The sequence below is a fragment of the Copadichromis virginalis genome, linkage group LG23 (genome assembly GCF_057382275.1).
Source record: "Copadichromis virginalis isolate Kocher_CV1m ecotype Utaka linkage group LG23, C_Virginalis_male_GT1.1, whole genome shotgun sequence".
NCBI classification, from domain to species: Eukaryota; Metazoa; Chordata; class Actinopteri; order Cichliformes; family Cichlidae; genus Copadichromis; species Copadichromis virginalis.
Window position 1 is genome coordinate 6,931,716 of NC_140639.1, and position 17,287 is coordinate 6,949,002.

General features: G+C 40.5%; 2 protein-coding genes across 3 annotated transcripts; one reads left to right on the top strand and one right to left on the bottom strand.

Annotated features, from left to right (window-relative positions):
* Positions 1-478: 478 nt before the first annotated feature.
* Positions 479-11,556, bottom strand: LOC146680156 (uncharacterized). Of its 2 annotated transcripts, none has more exons than XM_085447418.1 (12): positions 11,475-11,556; positions 9,832-9,909; positions 9,323-9,365; positions 8,998-9,158; positions 8,806-8,887; positions 6,074-6,257; positions 5,851-5,924; positions 5,611-5,687; positions 5,418-5,518; positions 5,228-5,319; positions 5,002-5,142; positions 479-717 (listed from the first exon to the last, which is right to left on the bottom strand). In XM_085447418.1, the coding sequence occupies exons 2-12, from the start codon at positions 9,895-9,897 to the stop codon at positions 545-547; spliced, it is 1,194 nt and encodes a 397-aa protein (XP_085303544.1). In that variant the 5' UTR covers positions 9,898-9,909; positions 11,475-11,556; the 3' UTR covers positions 479-544. The 2 variants fall into 2 exon arrangements, with proteins under 2 accessions (XP_085303544.1, XP_085303545.1); XM_085447419.1 differs by having other exon boundaries at positions 11,456-11,522.
* A 181-nt stretch (positions 11,557-11,737) lies between these two features.
* mmachc (metabolism of cobalamin associated C) lies at positions 11,738-16,604 on the top strand. Its single transcript, XM_085447421.1, has 5 exons — positions 11,738-11,881; positions 12,229-12,426; positions 15,086-15,238; positions 15,333-15,509; positions 15,816-16,604. The coding sequence occupies exons 1-5, from the start codon at positions 11,792-11,794 to the stop codon at positions 15,996-15,998; spliced, it is 801 nt and encodes a 266-aa protein (XP_085303547.1). The 5' UTR covers positions 11,738-11,791; the 3' UTR covers positions 15,999-16,604.
* Positions 16,605-17,287: the final 683 nt, after the last annotated feature.

A 17,287-nucleotide genomic window follows, 5' to 3' on the forward strand; every position in this document is an offset into this window, starting at 1 on the left:
ACCTCAAGTGGTTCCCAGCATCCTATCAGTCTGCGCATATGGGAACAGAAGATTTTACAATCCTAAACTGTACCTGATAACACTAAATAGACTGAGTGGAGAAAAAAAATGCTTCGATGATGAGTACTTTAAACAAACAAACGAGAAGGAGAGTGGGCGATTCAAACGAGACCAGTTTAAAAAAAGAAAAAAGAAATTTAAAATAGCGTCACACTTAGTGATCTATCCTTAGTCCAACACTTCTGGCACTCTCACAAAAACTGTTAAACTGCATTCAAATAAAGCTCCCCCCAGAAAAAACCCCAACTCATATCCAAGCAGCTCTGTAACAGCAATAGGTAAAATGATCTAATTACTCGCTTTCCTTTATGTACAGTCAATACTCATTCTTGAATTTATCAAGTTTTATCTCACATTTTATGCACAACATTTAATTTCTCATCACGCTCGGCAATGACGAAGCAACAACGCTGTCTGCTGTCTTTTTCTTGCTGAATGCTTCCTCAGCCTTTACCTTTTCCAAAAAACTCACAACACATAAAGGTCAAAGCTCATCAAGACTTAGGTCAGATCCCAAATCTGCATTCACATCATCTTCAAGATCATCATCACCATCATTATCATCGTTGTCATCACCATCCACATCTGATCCAGGACCAGCAAAGTCACTCCGCCTGGACTGAATACTCAGACGTGCTCTGGGCTTCTGATGAAGAGCTGGCAGACATAAGGAGCAAAGAAGAGCGGTTAATTTTGTGTACGCGAGTACCGCATTGCTGTGGTACCATCTGGGATTGGGTTGGAAAAGATTCAAATGTTTTCCCTTAACAACTATGCACTGGCACGAGTGCGTGTGCAAGTGTGTGCAGATACACTTGTCAAATTATCCTGGCTTCGTGGTCCCAAATCACTCTGGGAAACATTTAGAGCAGTGATGGTAATCTCTTCCGGGAACGTCAACCCTCTGTTACAGTAAGTCTGAGGGCAAGCAGTGCATGAGCTCACACAGGCACACAGAGTACTAAATTTCCCAGAGAAATGACCGGCTTTGCAGAGACCGTTGGAGAGGAAATGAGAGCTTTAGTGTTTTTTCTCCAGACGGAAGAACACAGAAGGACACCAGCCTCCTGACAGTGACATGCTACACTCACTATGTATGGCGTGTATGGACTAAAAAAAGAAATTAGAGGTAAATTTTATAACTAGTTAGGTTAACTGGCAACAGGTCAGTAATATTAGGGGCAATCGTGGCTCAAGAGTTGGGAGTTCGCCTTGTAATCGGAAGGTTGCCGGTTCGAGCCCTCGGTCGTTGTGTCCTTGGGCAAGACACTTCACCTGTTGCCTACTGGTGGTGGTCAGAGGGCCTGGTGGCGCCAGTGTCCGGCAGCCTCACCTCTGTCAGTGCGACCCAGGGTGGCTGTGGCTACAATGTAGCTTGCCATCACCAGTGTGTGAATGTGTGGATGACTGGTTGTGTAAAGCGCTTTGGGGTCCTTAGGGACTAGAAAAGTGCTATACAAATACAGGCCATTTACCATTATCATATAAAAGAGCATCTTAGATGGTCAGTTTCTCAGGAGTAAAGATCGACAAAAAAACTGTCTACAAATTATGAAACAATTTAATATTCCTCAATGTAAAATATCAAGGACTGCCTCATCTACAGTACACAATATTATCAACAGATTCACAGAATCTGGAGAAATCTTTGTGCGCATGGAAAAAGGCAGAAAATCAATATTGAAAGTCCATGATCTATGGGCTCTCAGCTGGCACTGAATTAAAATGGGCCATGATTCTGTCATGAACTTCCCCATGCCATCCATAAAAGCAGGTCAAAGAGAAGAAACCATATCATGTGAACATGATCTAGGAACACTACCTTATTCTCTGGGCCAAAGCTCATGGAAAATGGACGTAGGCAAAATGGAAAATTATTCTATTGCCACATAAATCCAAATTTGAAATTCTTTTGGGAAAGGACGGATGCCAGGACCATCTCGCTTGTTATCAGCGCTCATGTTGCATCTCTGACTGGTGCATTACCGCCTATGCCACTGGCACTATGCAACATCAATACTCAAAGGTATATACAGGTTTGGAGCATCATGAAATGAAAAATACAACAAAGAAGAGCCCGGACTATTATCAGACAAGAACGAGGCAACATTCCTCTCCTCAGTTCCCAGATGTTTATGGACTGTTGGTAAAAGCAGAGGAGAAATGATGCCATCAAATTCAAAATGACCCTTTTTTTTTCCTCTTAAAATGCTACATTTTCTCAGTTTAACCATTTGATGTTTTCCAAGTTTTACTGTGAATAACACATGGGTTTATGAGATTTGCAAATCATTGCATTCAGTTTTTCCCCCACATTTTCACACAATGTCCCAATTTTTTTGGAATTGGGGTTATTTATTGCTGCCTATTAAAGTGTATTTACGAAGTCTTTCAGGTATAGGCTATATTTATGTTATATCCCTTATCGCTTCAGAGCAGACATACACACCACAGCAACAAAGCAATATTTGCCATATATACAAAAAAAATTAAGCAAATATTAGGGGTGCAACGATACACAAAATTCACGGTTCGGTTCGGTTCTTTGGTGTCACGGTTCGATATTTTTTCGATACAAAAAAAATGTTCATGCCTTTTTAATTTGTCATTTATTAAAATTATAAATATATATTTTAACTCAAAAGTAGGCCTACAGTTTTTAAATTTAACCCTAACCCTAGTGCGTGTTTTTTATTTTGACAGCGAATGCGCACCTGCGGACCACTTATGTGCAGCCCTGGTTATTTAGCTCGTCATATTGCAGCCACAGAAATTATTTTGTCCATGAAACCATAAAGCTGCACTTTCTTTTTGCCTTATAGTCTGATTTGTCATAACTTCTCCGTTTTGTGGTAAGCTTTTCTTTGGCTGTCACTTCTTCACCCTGACCTGTCTTATTTGGCTCAGCAGAACTAAAATATATATCCTGCTGCTTTTACACACGGACTCACATAAGCTCAGCGATTCTCTGCGCGATCAACCTCTCACATGTTTAAGCTGCGGGAGATTTCACTTGTCATGTTTGCATAGTAAGCTAACGATTAATAAGACGATGTCAGAGGAATTGGTGCGCAAATTATCATCACTCACAGATCAGTGCTGTCGCTCTCTATACACAGTTCGCGTGATTGCAAAGTGAAAGCAAAAAAACAAGCGCAAATTCAAACGCGATTTCAATATGTCACATATTGACAGTGGCTCACCGATGCCAAAGACATAATTACCCAGCTACATTTCCGAAAGAATGCAAAAGCATTGACATATATTTTTCCTTCCTACGATAGGCCGAATGGCAGGGCAGAGATAGATTTTGGTACCCCGACTGAAAAAAATCGCTAGCCCCGGGACGTTGGGCTAGCGATATTGCGAGCCCTGTATCTGATTGAGGAATCACTCATCTTTGGAAAAGAGAGTTTATTACAGAGAAATGTCTCTTTCCAAAATAAAAGCTATACTATCCGCTTCTTCTGGGCTATATTCTCAGCAGCATAAGGAGAATCATGTGCTAACAGCTGTCTAAATGACTCGGCTAAAGTTAGTAGCATGCTTGCTTGTTTTTTTTCTGCTTCCACTTGTCTTTGCACTAGGATGATGTCGGCGTAAATGTGCAGTCATATTCGTTGTGTTCCCACTAGTGCTTTCAGGTTAATCTCGTTGAAATGACCTTAACGCCACAACACGGCAAATCTCCGTTAACGAGCTACCGCCGATCGCCCTGTGCATGGGGCTAGACGGCCAACACGTTAACGAGCTAACTGCGCTAACACACTAGTTCCCACCCATGTAATTGAGCATTGCATGGCACATCCAACATACTGTTTTACTTTAGTCCATGACTCGCTTACCTTCAGGGTCATACGTCACATGAAAACCAAAATAATTCCAAACGCCAGATCTGAATGAGGGTGGGGGAGGTCCATGTTGTAAGGAGAGCTTAACTTCTGTCTCGCTAGCTTGCCCTGCGCTCTTCCTTCTGATGATGCTGTCTGTGTTGAGCACTCAGTGAATCTGCGTTCGACTACTCCGCCTAGGCTGCACTGTCGACCCTAGGCGGAGTAGTCGAACGCAGATCCACTGAGCGCTCAACACAGACAGCATCGTCAGAAGGAAAGTTGATAAAATAAATTACAAATGTTGTATTGTTCGATATATATGCGTACCGAACCGAAAGCACTGTATCGAACGGTTCAATATCGATACGAATATCGTTGCACCCCTAGCAAATATATAGTTCAACCATATTTGTGAAGTTTTGTGCGTGTCTGCGTGTGTGTTTGGGGGGGAGGGGGGGGGGGGGGAGACTTCTCTTTGGGGAAAATACACCATATATAAATGTATTTGTGAATTAGAAACAGAATTGCTGACAAAAACTGCATTATGCATGCTACATAAAAAAAACCTGGTGTTTAGGCCAGTGTGGTGGGCAACTCACAAAGATGTGCATTGTCAGTGATTATCTGTTGATATGACTGTGTGCAGTTCAGACTTGTATTGACAATTATACCAAAACAAGGTCCAAACCAGTAAGACTGCAGCTCTGACTTCAACAGATCACATGATTTAGGTATACTGTCAGATCAATGGAACGGAGTCATGTCTGAACAGGGCTTATTTCACTGTAAGCTAAATTGGCAAAGACTGTAGTGTACTCTCTGCACTGAGTCACACCTACTGGGTTGAATAAGACTGACGGTTGAGCCAGATGTGTGGGAGAGTGGCGGGAGAGGGAATGACTACGTAGTCTCATCTTGTTAAAACCGCCATCAGGTCGTGCACATCTGCTTTCCTTTTCTGCTTTTCCAACGTTTTATGTTGATGTGACAGGTGGTTTAACTGTCAGAACATGTCTTTGTGCTGTATTTGCACCAAAGGTTGATTTGCAAGAATACTATCATGCACACATGTGGTATTGCTGTGACTTTGGGTGCACTAGGCCCTTACCAGGGTCTTCCAGCCACGAGAGATCATCTGAGCTGATCTCCGCCAGGCTCGGGGTCAGGCTAAGGTCTTCTGAGTCAGAGTCCGCCTCTTCAACTTTAACCACTCTCTTATGGCTGTGAGAGAGTGGGAGTGGTGATGCCCCTAGATCAAACAGCAAAAAAACCCCAAACATGGTTTATTATGCTGTGCATCTGTGTTCAACAGAAACAGAAAGGATGGCACTTACTCGATGTGTGGGCTGAAGGCAGAAGTGATGTTGGTTCACATCCTCGGAAAACAAGACTTCTGACCTCATCCTTCAGTTCTGACACAGTTGATCTGGTGTAAGTGATTTATAGTAACATATGTAGTACAAGACAAGAAAAAAAAACAAAAAAAACTAGATACACACAGACTATACATGGTTACACATATACCTGATCTGGCGAACCTCTTGCTGTGTGTGAGAATACTGTAAGACTGTCTTTGTCAGATCAGTGTTGTGAATTCTGTAGCTGTCTGTCAGCTCCTCCAGAGTCTGAATAAATCACACAGAGAAAGATTAAGCATCTGAAAGAATCAAAACCACAAACCCACAAGAAAACACTGGCTGTGAGTTACAATGTGTACCTTGCAGCTGTGTTCATACAGTCTCCTGGTCTCACTGGCCTGTGCCTGCTGGAGAAACATGTCCTCCTCCTGCCTCCCTGTCAAGGGTAAAAGAAAGAGCAGATGTTCCAAGCAAGATGGTTCTTGCTTTTCCTTTGTAGACCAACAGTGGAAAAGGACATGTGCAGTCTCGCTGAATGAATGCAAGGAATCTGTGTGTGTGTGTGTGTGTGTGTGTGTGTGTGTGAGAGAGAGACTCACTTAGCCGTGTTTTTAGTTGGTCCAATTCTCTGCGCAGCTGTTCCAGCTCCTCTCGGCGGAGCTTTGAGCTAAAACTGGGAAAAAGAGAAAGTAAATGACACTCACACAACTCTGTAATAGCCATCTCTTATTAAGAGATGTAAACATTTTAATGTCAATTTAGGGTTGGACCTATCATCATTTCAGTCTCCAGTCACCTCCCCCAGCTTCACCCCTAATGCACCTCTCCTCCAGGTTGCCTAGCGACGTGGCTCGGGTGATGTGTCCCCTTAGACTGTTCAGTTCACGTCCAACTTCCCTTCTCCACTGCTCCATCCTTCTCTCTGCTCCTGGGCTTTGTCCTCTCCTCCATTCCTCCCTTTGTCTATCCCTCTCTCTCAACTCCTCATGCAGCCTGTGAACCTCGTCTGGAAAAGATAGATAGATATCTAGGACCAGCTGATTTTTTTTCTACTTTACAGCTCCTTCCATTACCCTTGCACACAAACCAGAATAATTCATCAATATCTTTAATTATGAATGAATCCATTAAGGCTGAATACACTTAGCAGTTTTCCCAGGCTGTAGAGAGAAAGGGTGGATAGTGAGTAGAGAAAATAGAGGCGGGCCAATAACAAATAAAGTTTGCTAGGACTCATCTCTTTCAAGCGGTGCTGTAAGTGCTGATGGCTCACAAAATTGAGACCATATTTTCCTGTAAATCCACTTGCTTCCTGTAGCTGCAAGTGTTTAGCTATTGTCTAACTTTTTCTGCATCTCTCCTGAGACAGCTAAGTTAGAGTAGAGTGGAAGTGGGTCAAACTGTATTTAATGTAAACTAAAACTTTAAGCACCTCCAAGTTTTTTAGGAAAAGCATATTATGCTTTTCCTAATTTCTGTCAGTTATATAATGTTACAGAAGCTGATCATCATATTAAATGTGGTCAAAATGTCAAATAATGTCATTATGTCTACAAAGTAATCTGTGTGAGTCACAATCTTAGACTTCAGCTACACCGTCTGAGTGTTGTTGTTTTTTCCAATATGTACATATAGAGAATGTAAAAGAGAACTGACTACATAAACCTGCAGGGATGTTGCTGTGCCAGTAAGAACTGTTTGCTGCAAATCATCTGCTAGCAGTATCAAGTACCTACTAAACCACAAAAAGGAAGCACAACCTGAGAGGACGTTTTAACAGGTAAAGGGAGACAATAACAGGAAGCTGGAGGGGAAACTACCATGCAGCAACATCAAAGATATGTGTGGGAGAATGAACACCATGACTGGCTTCAAGAGGAAGAGTAGCCAGCCCCTAGGACATAGCATACGAGTTTAACCTGTTTTATAACTGGTTTGAACTTGGCACTCTGCCACTTCTGCCGGTCCAGCATCTCCAGCACCATCCTCACTAAGCACACTACAGCTGCAGCATCTTCTACACCAGCTTCTCCTCAGCTGTTCTTTACAGTGAATGAGGTGAAAGCAGAGCGGAGGAGGCTGCACTCTAGGAAAGCAGCTGTGGTAAGTCCCAGGCTATTTAAAGACTGTATCTCAGATGGCAGCGCCTCTGCACACTATCTTCAACCTTAGTTCAGAAGAGTTCCAACCGTGTGCCAGTGCTCAAGGCAGCTGACCGTGATCAACAACTACAGATCATTTACCCCCACTTCCCATATCATGAAGACAATGCAGAGGCTACTCTTTCCCTTTCTGACACCATAAGTCGAGCATGCACTGGAGCCTTTATAGTTTGGATAACAGGGTAACACTAGACTTATTTCTTTTGGACAAGCCTGGTGGCAACATGCGGTTTATCTTTTCTTATTTTTCTAGAGTGTTTAAAACTCTTCAACCTCAGATTTTGAGAAACAAGCTTGAGAAGGTGAGGTGGATTCTACCTTCACCTCGTGGATACATAACTAATTAATGAGCCAACCACAGTTTGTTAAACTGGATATATCCAGTGGATATATGAACATAAATGCCTTAGGATAGGTAAAAACGGTAAAATTCAAGGATTGTTTGTACAGTAATCTGAAGCTCATCACATGTAATGTCTAAAATGGAGAAGAGCAACACAGAAACTATGTGGTAACAACTAATTTACATTAAAATGCTACATGCTTTGGGCGCATTGTTTGTGACCTGACACCTCAGTTTGGATGATGACTCTCAACACTTCTGAATCTGGTAACAGTTCATTTCTTGTAGAGATGGACCGATCCGATATTACGTATCGGTCCAATACTGACCTAAATTACTGGATCGGATATCGGAGAGAAATAAAAAATGTAATCCGATCCATTAAATATCAAAAATCACCTCACAAAACTTGCGACATGGCGTAACTCGGCTCATAACCGTAGCACGTCGGAGCAGAATGCATCATGTGACAGAGCGGCTATGGCGTGTGGGACCTGTCGGCGGTCTGGTTTGGAGCCTCGCTACCAAACCGGCATTTCAGAGAGAAGTAAAGCAAGTGTGTAAGTTCATCTCTGAATGTTTGTAAAGCATTCCAGCGTTAAGCTTAACAACCGATATATGGAGCGACTGCCTCTTCTCTCTCCCTCCCTCTCCTGCTGCTACTTCAATCGTGAAACTGATTAATGATCAGCTGATCGGCTTTTCTGTCGCGAGTCCGTCTCTCTTGTTTGTTTATTGCCCACTTTGCGCCAGAAAGAGGAAACCAGCTGCTGAACAACAGCAGCACGTTTAAGCTTGATAATCTGTTGTTAGAATTTATTTAATATTACTTTCTACACCAGGATCCTTTTCTACGTAGCTGACGGCTGGTAACTGTGCAGGGGCGGATCTAGCAAAGTTTAGCCATATCGGTATCGGCCGATATCCAAATTTATGATATCGGTATCGGACATAAAAAAGTGGTATCGTGCCATCTCTAATTTCTTGTAGTTGACAAAGTGGAGTGAGATGTGTTTATGAGAAAAGTAATATGACACAGTAACGGTTACCTTGAAGCACCTGAATGTGACATTGCTGAGAGTGCTTCTCCCTTTCCAAATCATGGAGCCTCTGGGTGAGGGAATCAATCGCCTTTAAAAGATTTTGGGAAGAGAAAATGAGTCACTGCTCAAATCAAACAATCTGTTAAATACCATAAATATATTGCTATTTAGTTCTCAGTGTTAAACAAATAAACACACCTTGCTCTGTATCTGGAGCTGTGACTGGACAGAAGCCAAGTCTGCCCACTGCACACCAGGACTGAAAGTTGGGGAAGTCTGTCGGAGAAGTGGTGCTCGAGGAGGAAGAGCAGGGGGGTCTGAATCTGAATCACAACCTCTCTCGCGCACTGGAAACAAATCTGAAAAGGAAGAGTGGAAATCACTTAGATGGTTCAAACAACTGTTGCGCCTACAGTATTTAGTTAACTCTGAAAGAAAGGAAGTCAACTTAACATAAACAATGACAAGTTAAGGGTAATTTCCCCTTCTAGTCATATTGAGAAATTTAAAATGCTACGCTCACCTTCGCCTCCTTTGAAGAATTTCCCCGTTGGCGTCAACCTCTCCTGTTAGAGACAGAAGTTTTGCTTTGTTTTTTTTACATTCAAAGAGTACTTCCCAAAGTCTTCTATCTACGCTATCTTAATTTAAATCACTTTAATAGAGCACTGCTGCCATCTACAGATCGCTATGGGAACTGATCACAAGGGATCAGAGAAGGTTCTCCTGTGGTCAATGCCAGAGCTTATCAAACAACAGGGTGCAGACAAGCATGTGAAATATATAAAATAAAATGACGTTTTTAACAAGTTTTGCAGATGCTACTGTGCTTTAATATGCACCTTTATTTATGTAAATATCAACACCCAGCCTTTTTTTTTTTTTTTTTTTTTTATTGTCAGCGATTGATGAACGTTGTGTGATGTGAACTTTGTTTTGGCTTCACAGAAGTACTGTTCAGAGTGATGCAGAAAAAAAACCTGCCTCAGTATGAATCAACACGTACAAATAGAAGTATTTAAATGTACTCACCCTCATCTTTGCAACACTGCCATCTGCTACAGACAGAATAGAGCTCAGCTGATTGTCCCAGTTCATGTCTCATTCGAACTAGAAAGAGAATTCAAAAAGGGAAGTTGTCAAATTCAAATATTTATTATTATTGTCGCTTAACTGATTATTGATCCACGAGGAGCATCATCTGACACGAAGCTTTCTGCCCTGACATAGGTTAAAGCTACATCAAAAACCACTAGACCACAATGACACAACCTTAGACACGTGTTATTCCTGGTAGGCGAGGTATCAGCTGCGTTAAGAGCTTACACTTTGAGGGGGATTAAATTACAGCAGCCCTGTGCATTTGCACGTTTTTAGTTACAGCGATCAGCTGCTTCACAGGAAAATGTAACATGGGATGTCACGATATGACAGCGTATTAGCTCATTTTCAGATTACAAAGAGAGCAGGAGTTTTCCAAACAGGCCTGTTGGGAATGACTACAAACGTAAACACAACTGGTTCACATGCAGTTAAAATAAAAAGTCTTATTACCTGACTTAGCTGAAGTTTGTGCATTTTTCTAACATTTCTGGCTACTTTATAGATAAAAAAAATTCTAAGGGGATGATCATCAACATCAAAAAGGCCAGATGAGTGGATTTGGGCATCTGACAAGGATGCCTCCTAACTGAGGTGTTAGGTCATGTTCACCAGGAGGAGGCCCCAGCACACAAACACTCTGGTGTCCCCCTATACATGCCGGATGAAGTGGGCAGAGAGAGGGGTTTGGGCTTCTCTTCGAATCCTGTCAATGGGACTCAGACCCAGAAAAGTGGCAGAAAATGGATGGATGGATGGAGAGACAAATAAAAAAATTTTTTATTACATTTTCCTACGCTAATTATTGTTAATAATTCACGAGAAGGAAGATGGATATTCTCTCATAGTAAAGCAGTAGATATGAGAATATTTCCTCAATTCTCTGAGGTATAAGTCACTTTAATTTCTGGAAAAAGACGAAAAACGTGCAATTATCTTTTTTTTTTTGTTGTTTTTCAGTCCATGAATCACAAGTCCGACACATTCAATTAACCTTTATGCACCTGGGACCACATGTGATCAGGAGATGCCACAAATGTCCTTATGACAAAATGATGAATCCGGGATTCAATTTCAGGTATTTCATTACTGCTACAGTGCTAATTATAATTACAGGGGTTGCACACAGGTTAATCAACGTCGTTCCCCCTATATTATGTTTCGCCCACGCCACGGTTTGTAGGTCGATAAAGTAATGGGCCTATTAAACTGATCTGCAGGTCCGCTAGGAACTAGAGAGCATATCGCTGTCCGGCTGCTAGGAACAGAAGCTTGAAAGAGAAGCTTTGGGCAGAGCAAGCATTTCCTAACATAGACAAAATGCACAGCACACAAACATGTTGAGACACATCAACTGATAAAGGCCAAGTTTTACAGTTAATACCGCTAACGTTAGACGTTAGCCGTGATTTGCGACATTTTTTTTTCTCTCGGGTTTTTATTCGTGTAGCCAGGAAAAAAAAATTTCCGACTCTAAAACAGTAAATAGAGTTAACTTTATTGTTTCTAATGCTGTCTCTGAAACATTATTAAGAAAATAAGCATATTTTCCTACCGCTAATCGAGATACTCACAGAAAACCTTCCGACTCCACTTTTAAATCCAGGAGCCCATAACAATAACGTGATTGCGTATGACGTAAGGCACATGCCTTCTGGGTTTTGTAGTCAAAAGGTCCGTAATTATTTTTAGCCTCAAAATTACAGAGATATCCTCGATGTACACTCACTTAGTAAAATACACTGCATTCTAAACGTTTTCTAGTTAGCAAAAAACAAACAAACAAAAAACTGTTCAAATATACCCCGAAGCTAAGATTTTTCATCGAGGACGTTGATTGGCCAAAGAACACCATGTCCCACAATGCAAAGCTCAACGTTGACATGCAACAATGGCGGCTTCCAATGTAAGCGTGGAAAGTGTAAGACGACTGTTAAACGACAGTTTAACAAATCTGGGATTTGAAGTTTACCCGTTAAAGGTATAATGAATTGTATAGTTTTATATTGAAAAGTATGAAAAAATCATTCTGATCGTAGAACTATTTCTTTTATATTTCCTAGTTAAATATTTACGTTTAAATATTAATTGTTAAACATGCTACAACAAGTAAAAATAGCGATAGATGGTTGAATACTGCATGTTTACTGACGTATTACTGGTTCTTGCCTTTAAGGGAATGTGTCATTGTCATTTTTTTCTGTTCTTTTATTATTTTATTTTCTGTTATTTTATTGAATTGAAATTTTCAGCCAAATCAGATGATTTGTGATGGAGTAACCTGCACATATTTGGTTCTTACTCCCTAACATGTCCCTCTGTTTGCAGATTGGCTGGTACAACTCTGTGCTACCTCCCACCCTGCACCTGTCATATCCAGATGATACCCTGGCTGTGGTGGTGCTCAGCACTCCCGCCATGTTTGAAGAGGCCTTTCTGCCTTTCCTCGAGCAGAGGTGCTACCAGGGGCTTAATGACCCCATAGACCAGTGTGTTAGACAATGCATCACCTCTGCTGTCTCTCAGGTGAGGATGGAGGAGTGGTGACCAGGGTTATTTTAGTTAAACTAATTAAAAAGTAAAACTAAATTTTGAAAATGTAGTAATAATAATAATGATAATAATAGTAGCAGTAATAATAATAACAAATATACAGGAAATATTTCTAGTTTTAGTCATTTTTTTTTTTATTAATGAGAAGCCAACATGAGAAGCCACTGAGGTCTGTACTACAATGCAGGATCTTGGCTTATCCAGTTAATTTTAAGGCTAACTCTTACCAGGGTAAATGGTAACATATACCATAGGCCTAACTCCTTTGAAGCCGATTATGTTTCAAATTAGAGATCAACAGGGACAAAATTACCACCTACTGATCAATCAGTTGACTGGAAAATAGCACTTCTGGAAGATCCCTCAGGCTGTTGGCGGGTCTGAAGCTTTTCAGTAGCGTCTACACTCATACCACTGATTTGTCTGCAGCTGCCAGCACACTTATCCATGTCTGTGATTTGTCAGATGCTGGCAGTACCACTCCTTTCATGTGAACATGCTCGTAGCTGGATTGATAAACCCTGAGTTAATTTTTGAGTTGATAAGCGGCTTCGTGCGACCGCTCAGTCTGATCGCCACTGTTAGGTTAAGTGGGTCCAGACAACGGAAAGATACCCTGGGTATGCTGAACTTTCTTTGTAGTGTAGAGCTCAGATGCACATGTGTATTGAAAACAGGACGTCTATGTTTGCGTAGTTGTGTTCCAAAATCATACTGTTTTTAAATCTTTCTCCTTCCCTCTGAAAAATGCCACTTATTTCTGAATAAAGGAAAACCTAAAAGTAGCACTGAAACTGATCAAAAATTAAACTAAAACTAAAGCGAATACACTAAAAATGGTTAAAAATACTTGGCTATAATAATGGTGGTAGTGATTGCAAAAATCAGTTTCAGTGGTTCACTTCATTTAATTTCAATCTGCAGTTCATTCACTGTTAGTGACCTAATTATAATTCTTCTCAAACGCCTGCATTCTTTTGTCTGTATTCATTTTCACTATGACTGACTTTTTCCAGCATCCTAAGGCCTGTATTACAAAGTGAGTTCAACTTACAGTATACCTCAATGGGTATTTCCACTGGGAAAATACAAAGGCTTTAAATGCTATTGAAAAACTTTAGACCCTCCTATTCCCCATACACAGAAGTCTCAGGTGTCTTCCAAGTATTGTAATGCTATTTTCCTGAGATCTGATTAGTCAGAAGGCGGTGATTTTATACCTATTGATTTTGATTTTAATCTGGGGTTAACCCTAAAGTTACCTGGCTAGATGAAATCCTGCCTTGGAGTGCAGGTTTCTGCTGAAGGCCAGTCTTGTATAGCGCTGCTATTTTGAGACAGTATTCAAATTCTAGACACTTATTTAACCACATGTATTCCTTCTTTTTGACATTTTTTAGCTTGGCTAATATAATTAGCTTTTCTTTAATTATCAAAGAGCCTTTGCAGAAGTGCTGGCTTCTGAAAATGGGGCTCTCCATGCAGTTTTGTTATTTCCAATATTTCTAATTAACTTCACGTTGGATTAAATGAAAAAATAAAATACTCACATACTAAACGTCTAAGTCACTCCTTCATTTTTGTTGTTTCTCATTAAATTTTTCTATATGTTCAGTCTCAGTTAGTTTCCAGGCAGTCATTGAAGTCACTTAGCTTAGACTGGCTGTACTTGACATGAGAAGTCGCGTGTTTGATGAGCCCCCTGGATTATTGAACAAGGCTGTGCAATCAGGGTAATACCTATAAATCTAAAGAGATGTCATCCACTAAGGATGTGCCTTGTGTCACCCTGTTTCTTATCAGATTCACTGAAATTTAATAGGTTATGGTGGAAGCTTGTTTCTGCCACTGCAAAAAGGCCACCCTTTTCCTGACCTGCAGATCCTTTTTTGCCATCTATAACTCACATTTTCTGTCATTATCACATTTTGAGTCAAGTATCTTGAAATGTCTCCTTACGAACTCACACCTCTGAGAGAGTAACTCAAAGTTGAGAAAAATAACCCAAAATTTTCACATACTTCTGGTGACTTATGGATGAAAAAAACACAACTTTTTTTCAGTGCTGAATCAAGCTTCCATACTATGATCTGTCTCTGCACCGTGTTTACTAAAAACTGATGTGACTTTTTTTGTTTTGTTTTGCACGACTGAACAATGCTGATTTATTAGACCACCTGTCATAAAAACAAGAAAACAAAATACTTTAGAAACCTCTCAAAAACTTGTTTAAATTAAAAATTGCATTGTTATTTATTGGACAAATAACAAAGTCAGAAATGAATCATAACATTAATGGTAACATTCAGTGACCAAAATGTAATTTTTGATTTCATTCAAAATAACCATAATTTAGCATCTTATTCAAAAATTTATATTTTTAGTTATATTTTAGAATTGAAAATATAATTTTGATTAAGGCGCTTGTGAGCTTACAGTTTGCGTGTGCATACAGTTTAAACACAGTGTAAAGGTTACTGGAAGCCTATAGCACATGAAACTTTATGGGAAAGCCTCTGACAGTCGCACAGCATCATCATGCTGGCTAACTCTATTTAGATTGCAACTATAATCATATTCATGAACTTTTTCTCACGTTTAAACATATTTCTTACTTCATCCTGCCCTGCAGTGTTTTCCAGGAGAGAAGGTGGATGTGAGGTACGACTATGAGCTACTGCCCAGCAGGAAGCCCAAGTTCTTGGCCCAGACTGCAGCTCACGTATCGGGAGCAGCTTTTTACTACCAAAAGGCTGATGTGACGGAGCAGCCCTGGGCTGAAAAAGTAATCACATTCTTGTTTGCTCCCTTGGCACATTTTTTAAAGGCAGTCTTTACCTTTCTTGTGTGCTGTGATCCTTTGTTCCTTTTGCTTTCAGAAAATGTTTGGAGTGTGTGTGCATCCGTGGTTTGGGGGCTGGTTTGCCATCCGAGCTCTGTTGGTGTTTGGAGATGTCACGGTGGGCTCTGAGCTGGTGCAGCCTGTTCCTCCTGACTGTGTGCCATCCAGAGAGGGCAGGATAAAGCTGCTGGAGGCTTTTAACTTTCACTGGCAGGTAACATCTTTTAGTCATAAAACCTGCATCACACACAAACTGTAGATAGACACCAACAACTGTTTTGTGCTCTGTGATGGAGGTTTTGTTCTCTGAGAAGAATTGACTGCGCTGTAGGGGTGATGTGGAAAAGGACCCATGTTGTTGTCCTGTTTCCTATTTCATGACGCTAAAAATTGACAAATTTGGCAAATTTCATATCATTGGTTAGTTTTTGAAGCTGCATTTTACTTTTCCAATCTTTGGGAAGTTTCAGTATGTCAGATTAATGTATAACTGAATTTTTCCACCATTCTGCCTCATCAGGATTGGAGCTACCGAAACATTATCAGTCCAATCCAGACCTACTCTCAGAAACAGAGGGACTACTTCTCCACCCCTCCTGCCCAGCGTGTGGCTCTGCTCAGGGCTTGGGGCTATCTGCCAAGTGACAATAATCAACCTGAACCCACCTCGGACACACAGAGTCAAGAAATTGGACATGGGTGAATTGTGGAAGCACCGCCTGTCCTTTCTGAATTCAAACCTCTGCTGTATCTAGAACTTAAATGAAGTCTTGGTTGAACACCTTTTTAATCAAACAGCTTCTTATTGAGACCAAACCTGGGATTTTAATGTAGGCTTGGCTTTTTGGTGAAAGCTGCTTTTTCAGGGTTGAAAATGTGTTTGATTCTTTGTTTTGTTTTTTTCTTAAAAGTTTAACACTACTGGAAATATCAGTAACATATCAGCTTCCTCTACGTCTTGTATTATTAGGTAATAGCTGATATTATTGAGTGGATGTTTGCTGAGTAGTATTCTGTTCAGGAAAGCAGAGTTTGCAGTCTGATGTGCTTTTGCATAGTAATGCACTTTAGTTTTTGTTGTGTCCTATCGGGAAAATAGAGAATGTGTGTGTCCAAGTAGCAACAGGAAGGTTTTGCTTCACATTTTGAATGACTCAAGTTGAAAATTGAGTTAAGCCATGTGTCATCAGCATGTTTAATCTGCATGCAAGTGCCTTGATTTAAAAAAAGAACACTATTGTTTTTCTGTATAATGTTTTTATTTGATTTAACAGTGAAGCAATAAAAGTTGAGACTAAATGGCAACATCACTTTAGTCTGTGAGCAGTATGACTCAAAAAATTATAGTTGCTTGAATATTACTTTTTTTTTGTCCAGAGATGAGACTTAACCCAACAAACTGAGAAATATCTGAAGGATTCTTTAACAATGCTAATTCTTGTGTTATGTCTTTCTCTATGTTCTTTTCATGCTTGCGTGGATTCCCTGTGGATACTAAAGCCTCCTCTCACAGTCCAAAGAGATGCGTGGGGTTAGTGTAATGGAACTCTAAACTGGCCCTAGGTGTGAATGTGAGCATGAATGGTTGTCTGTTTCTGTTTTAGCCCTGTGACAGACTGGTGATGTCAGCTGGGATCGTCACCAGCCTCACACGACCCTGAATTCTGAATTGCATAAGCAGAAGACAACGTATTGATGATATATGACAATATATTCCTTCTGGATCCAAGAAGGATGTAAACCTGTATATATGCCATCCATGCATGCAGTCTTTGTGCAGGGCTTTGAGAAAAATATTGATCACATCTGTAATTTTTTCCAGAACAGTGTACTTGTTACAGGACTTTTTCTTTAAGTTTATAGTTCAAACTGAATGAACCTACTTACAGAAAATCAACGCTGAATATTGCAGCACAAAGTCAGAAATTATTATTTTGTTAAAACAAACAAACAAACAAAAAAGTCCATCCAGTTATCTGTCTCCAGTATTCA

What these genes read in the sequence shown, in the direction of transcription:
- LOC146680156 (XM_085447418.1), bottom strand. Translation starts at nt 9,897, where the DNA reads ATGAACTGGGACAATCAGCTGAGCTCTATTCTGTCTGTAGCAGATGGC. An exon ending in GCAGTGTTGCAAAGATGAGG is followed by an intron (nt 9,366 to 9,831) that starts GTGAGTACATTT and finishes TGTCTCTAACAG; the next exon opens with GAGAGGTTGACGCCAACGGG. An exon ending in CAAGAGGTTCGCCAGATCAG is followed by an intron (nt 5,320 to 5,417) that starts GTATATGTGTAA and finishes CACTTACACCAG; the next exon opens with ATCAACTGTGTCAGAACTGA.
- mmachc (XM_085447421.1), top strand. Translation starts at nt 11,792, where the DNA reads ATGGCGGCTTCCAATGTAAGCGTGGAAAGTGTAAGACGACTGTTAAAC. An exon ending in TCACCTCTGCTGTCTCTCAG is followed by an intron (nt 12,427 to 15,085) that starts GTGAGGATGGAG and finishes CCTGCCCTGCAG; the next exon opens with TGTTTTCCAGGAGAGAAGGT. An exon ending in CTTTTAACTTTCACTGGCAG is followed by an intron (nt 15,510 to 15,815) that starts GTAACATCTTTT and finishes CTGCCTCATCAG; the next exon opens with GATTGGAGCTACCGAAACAT.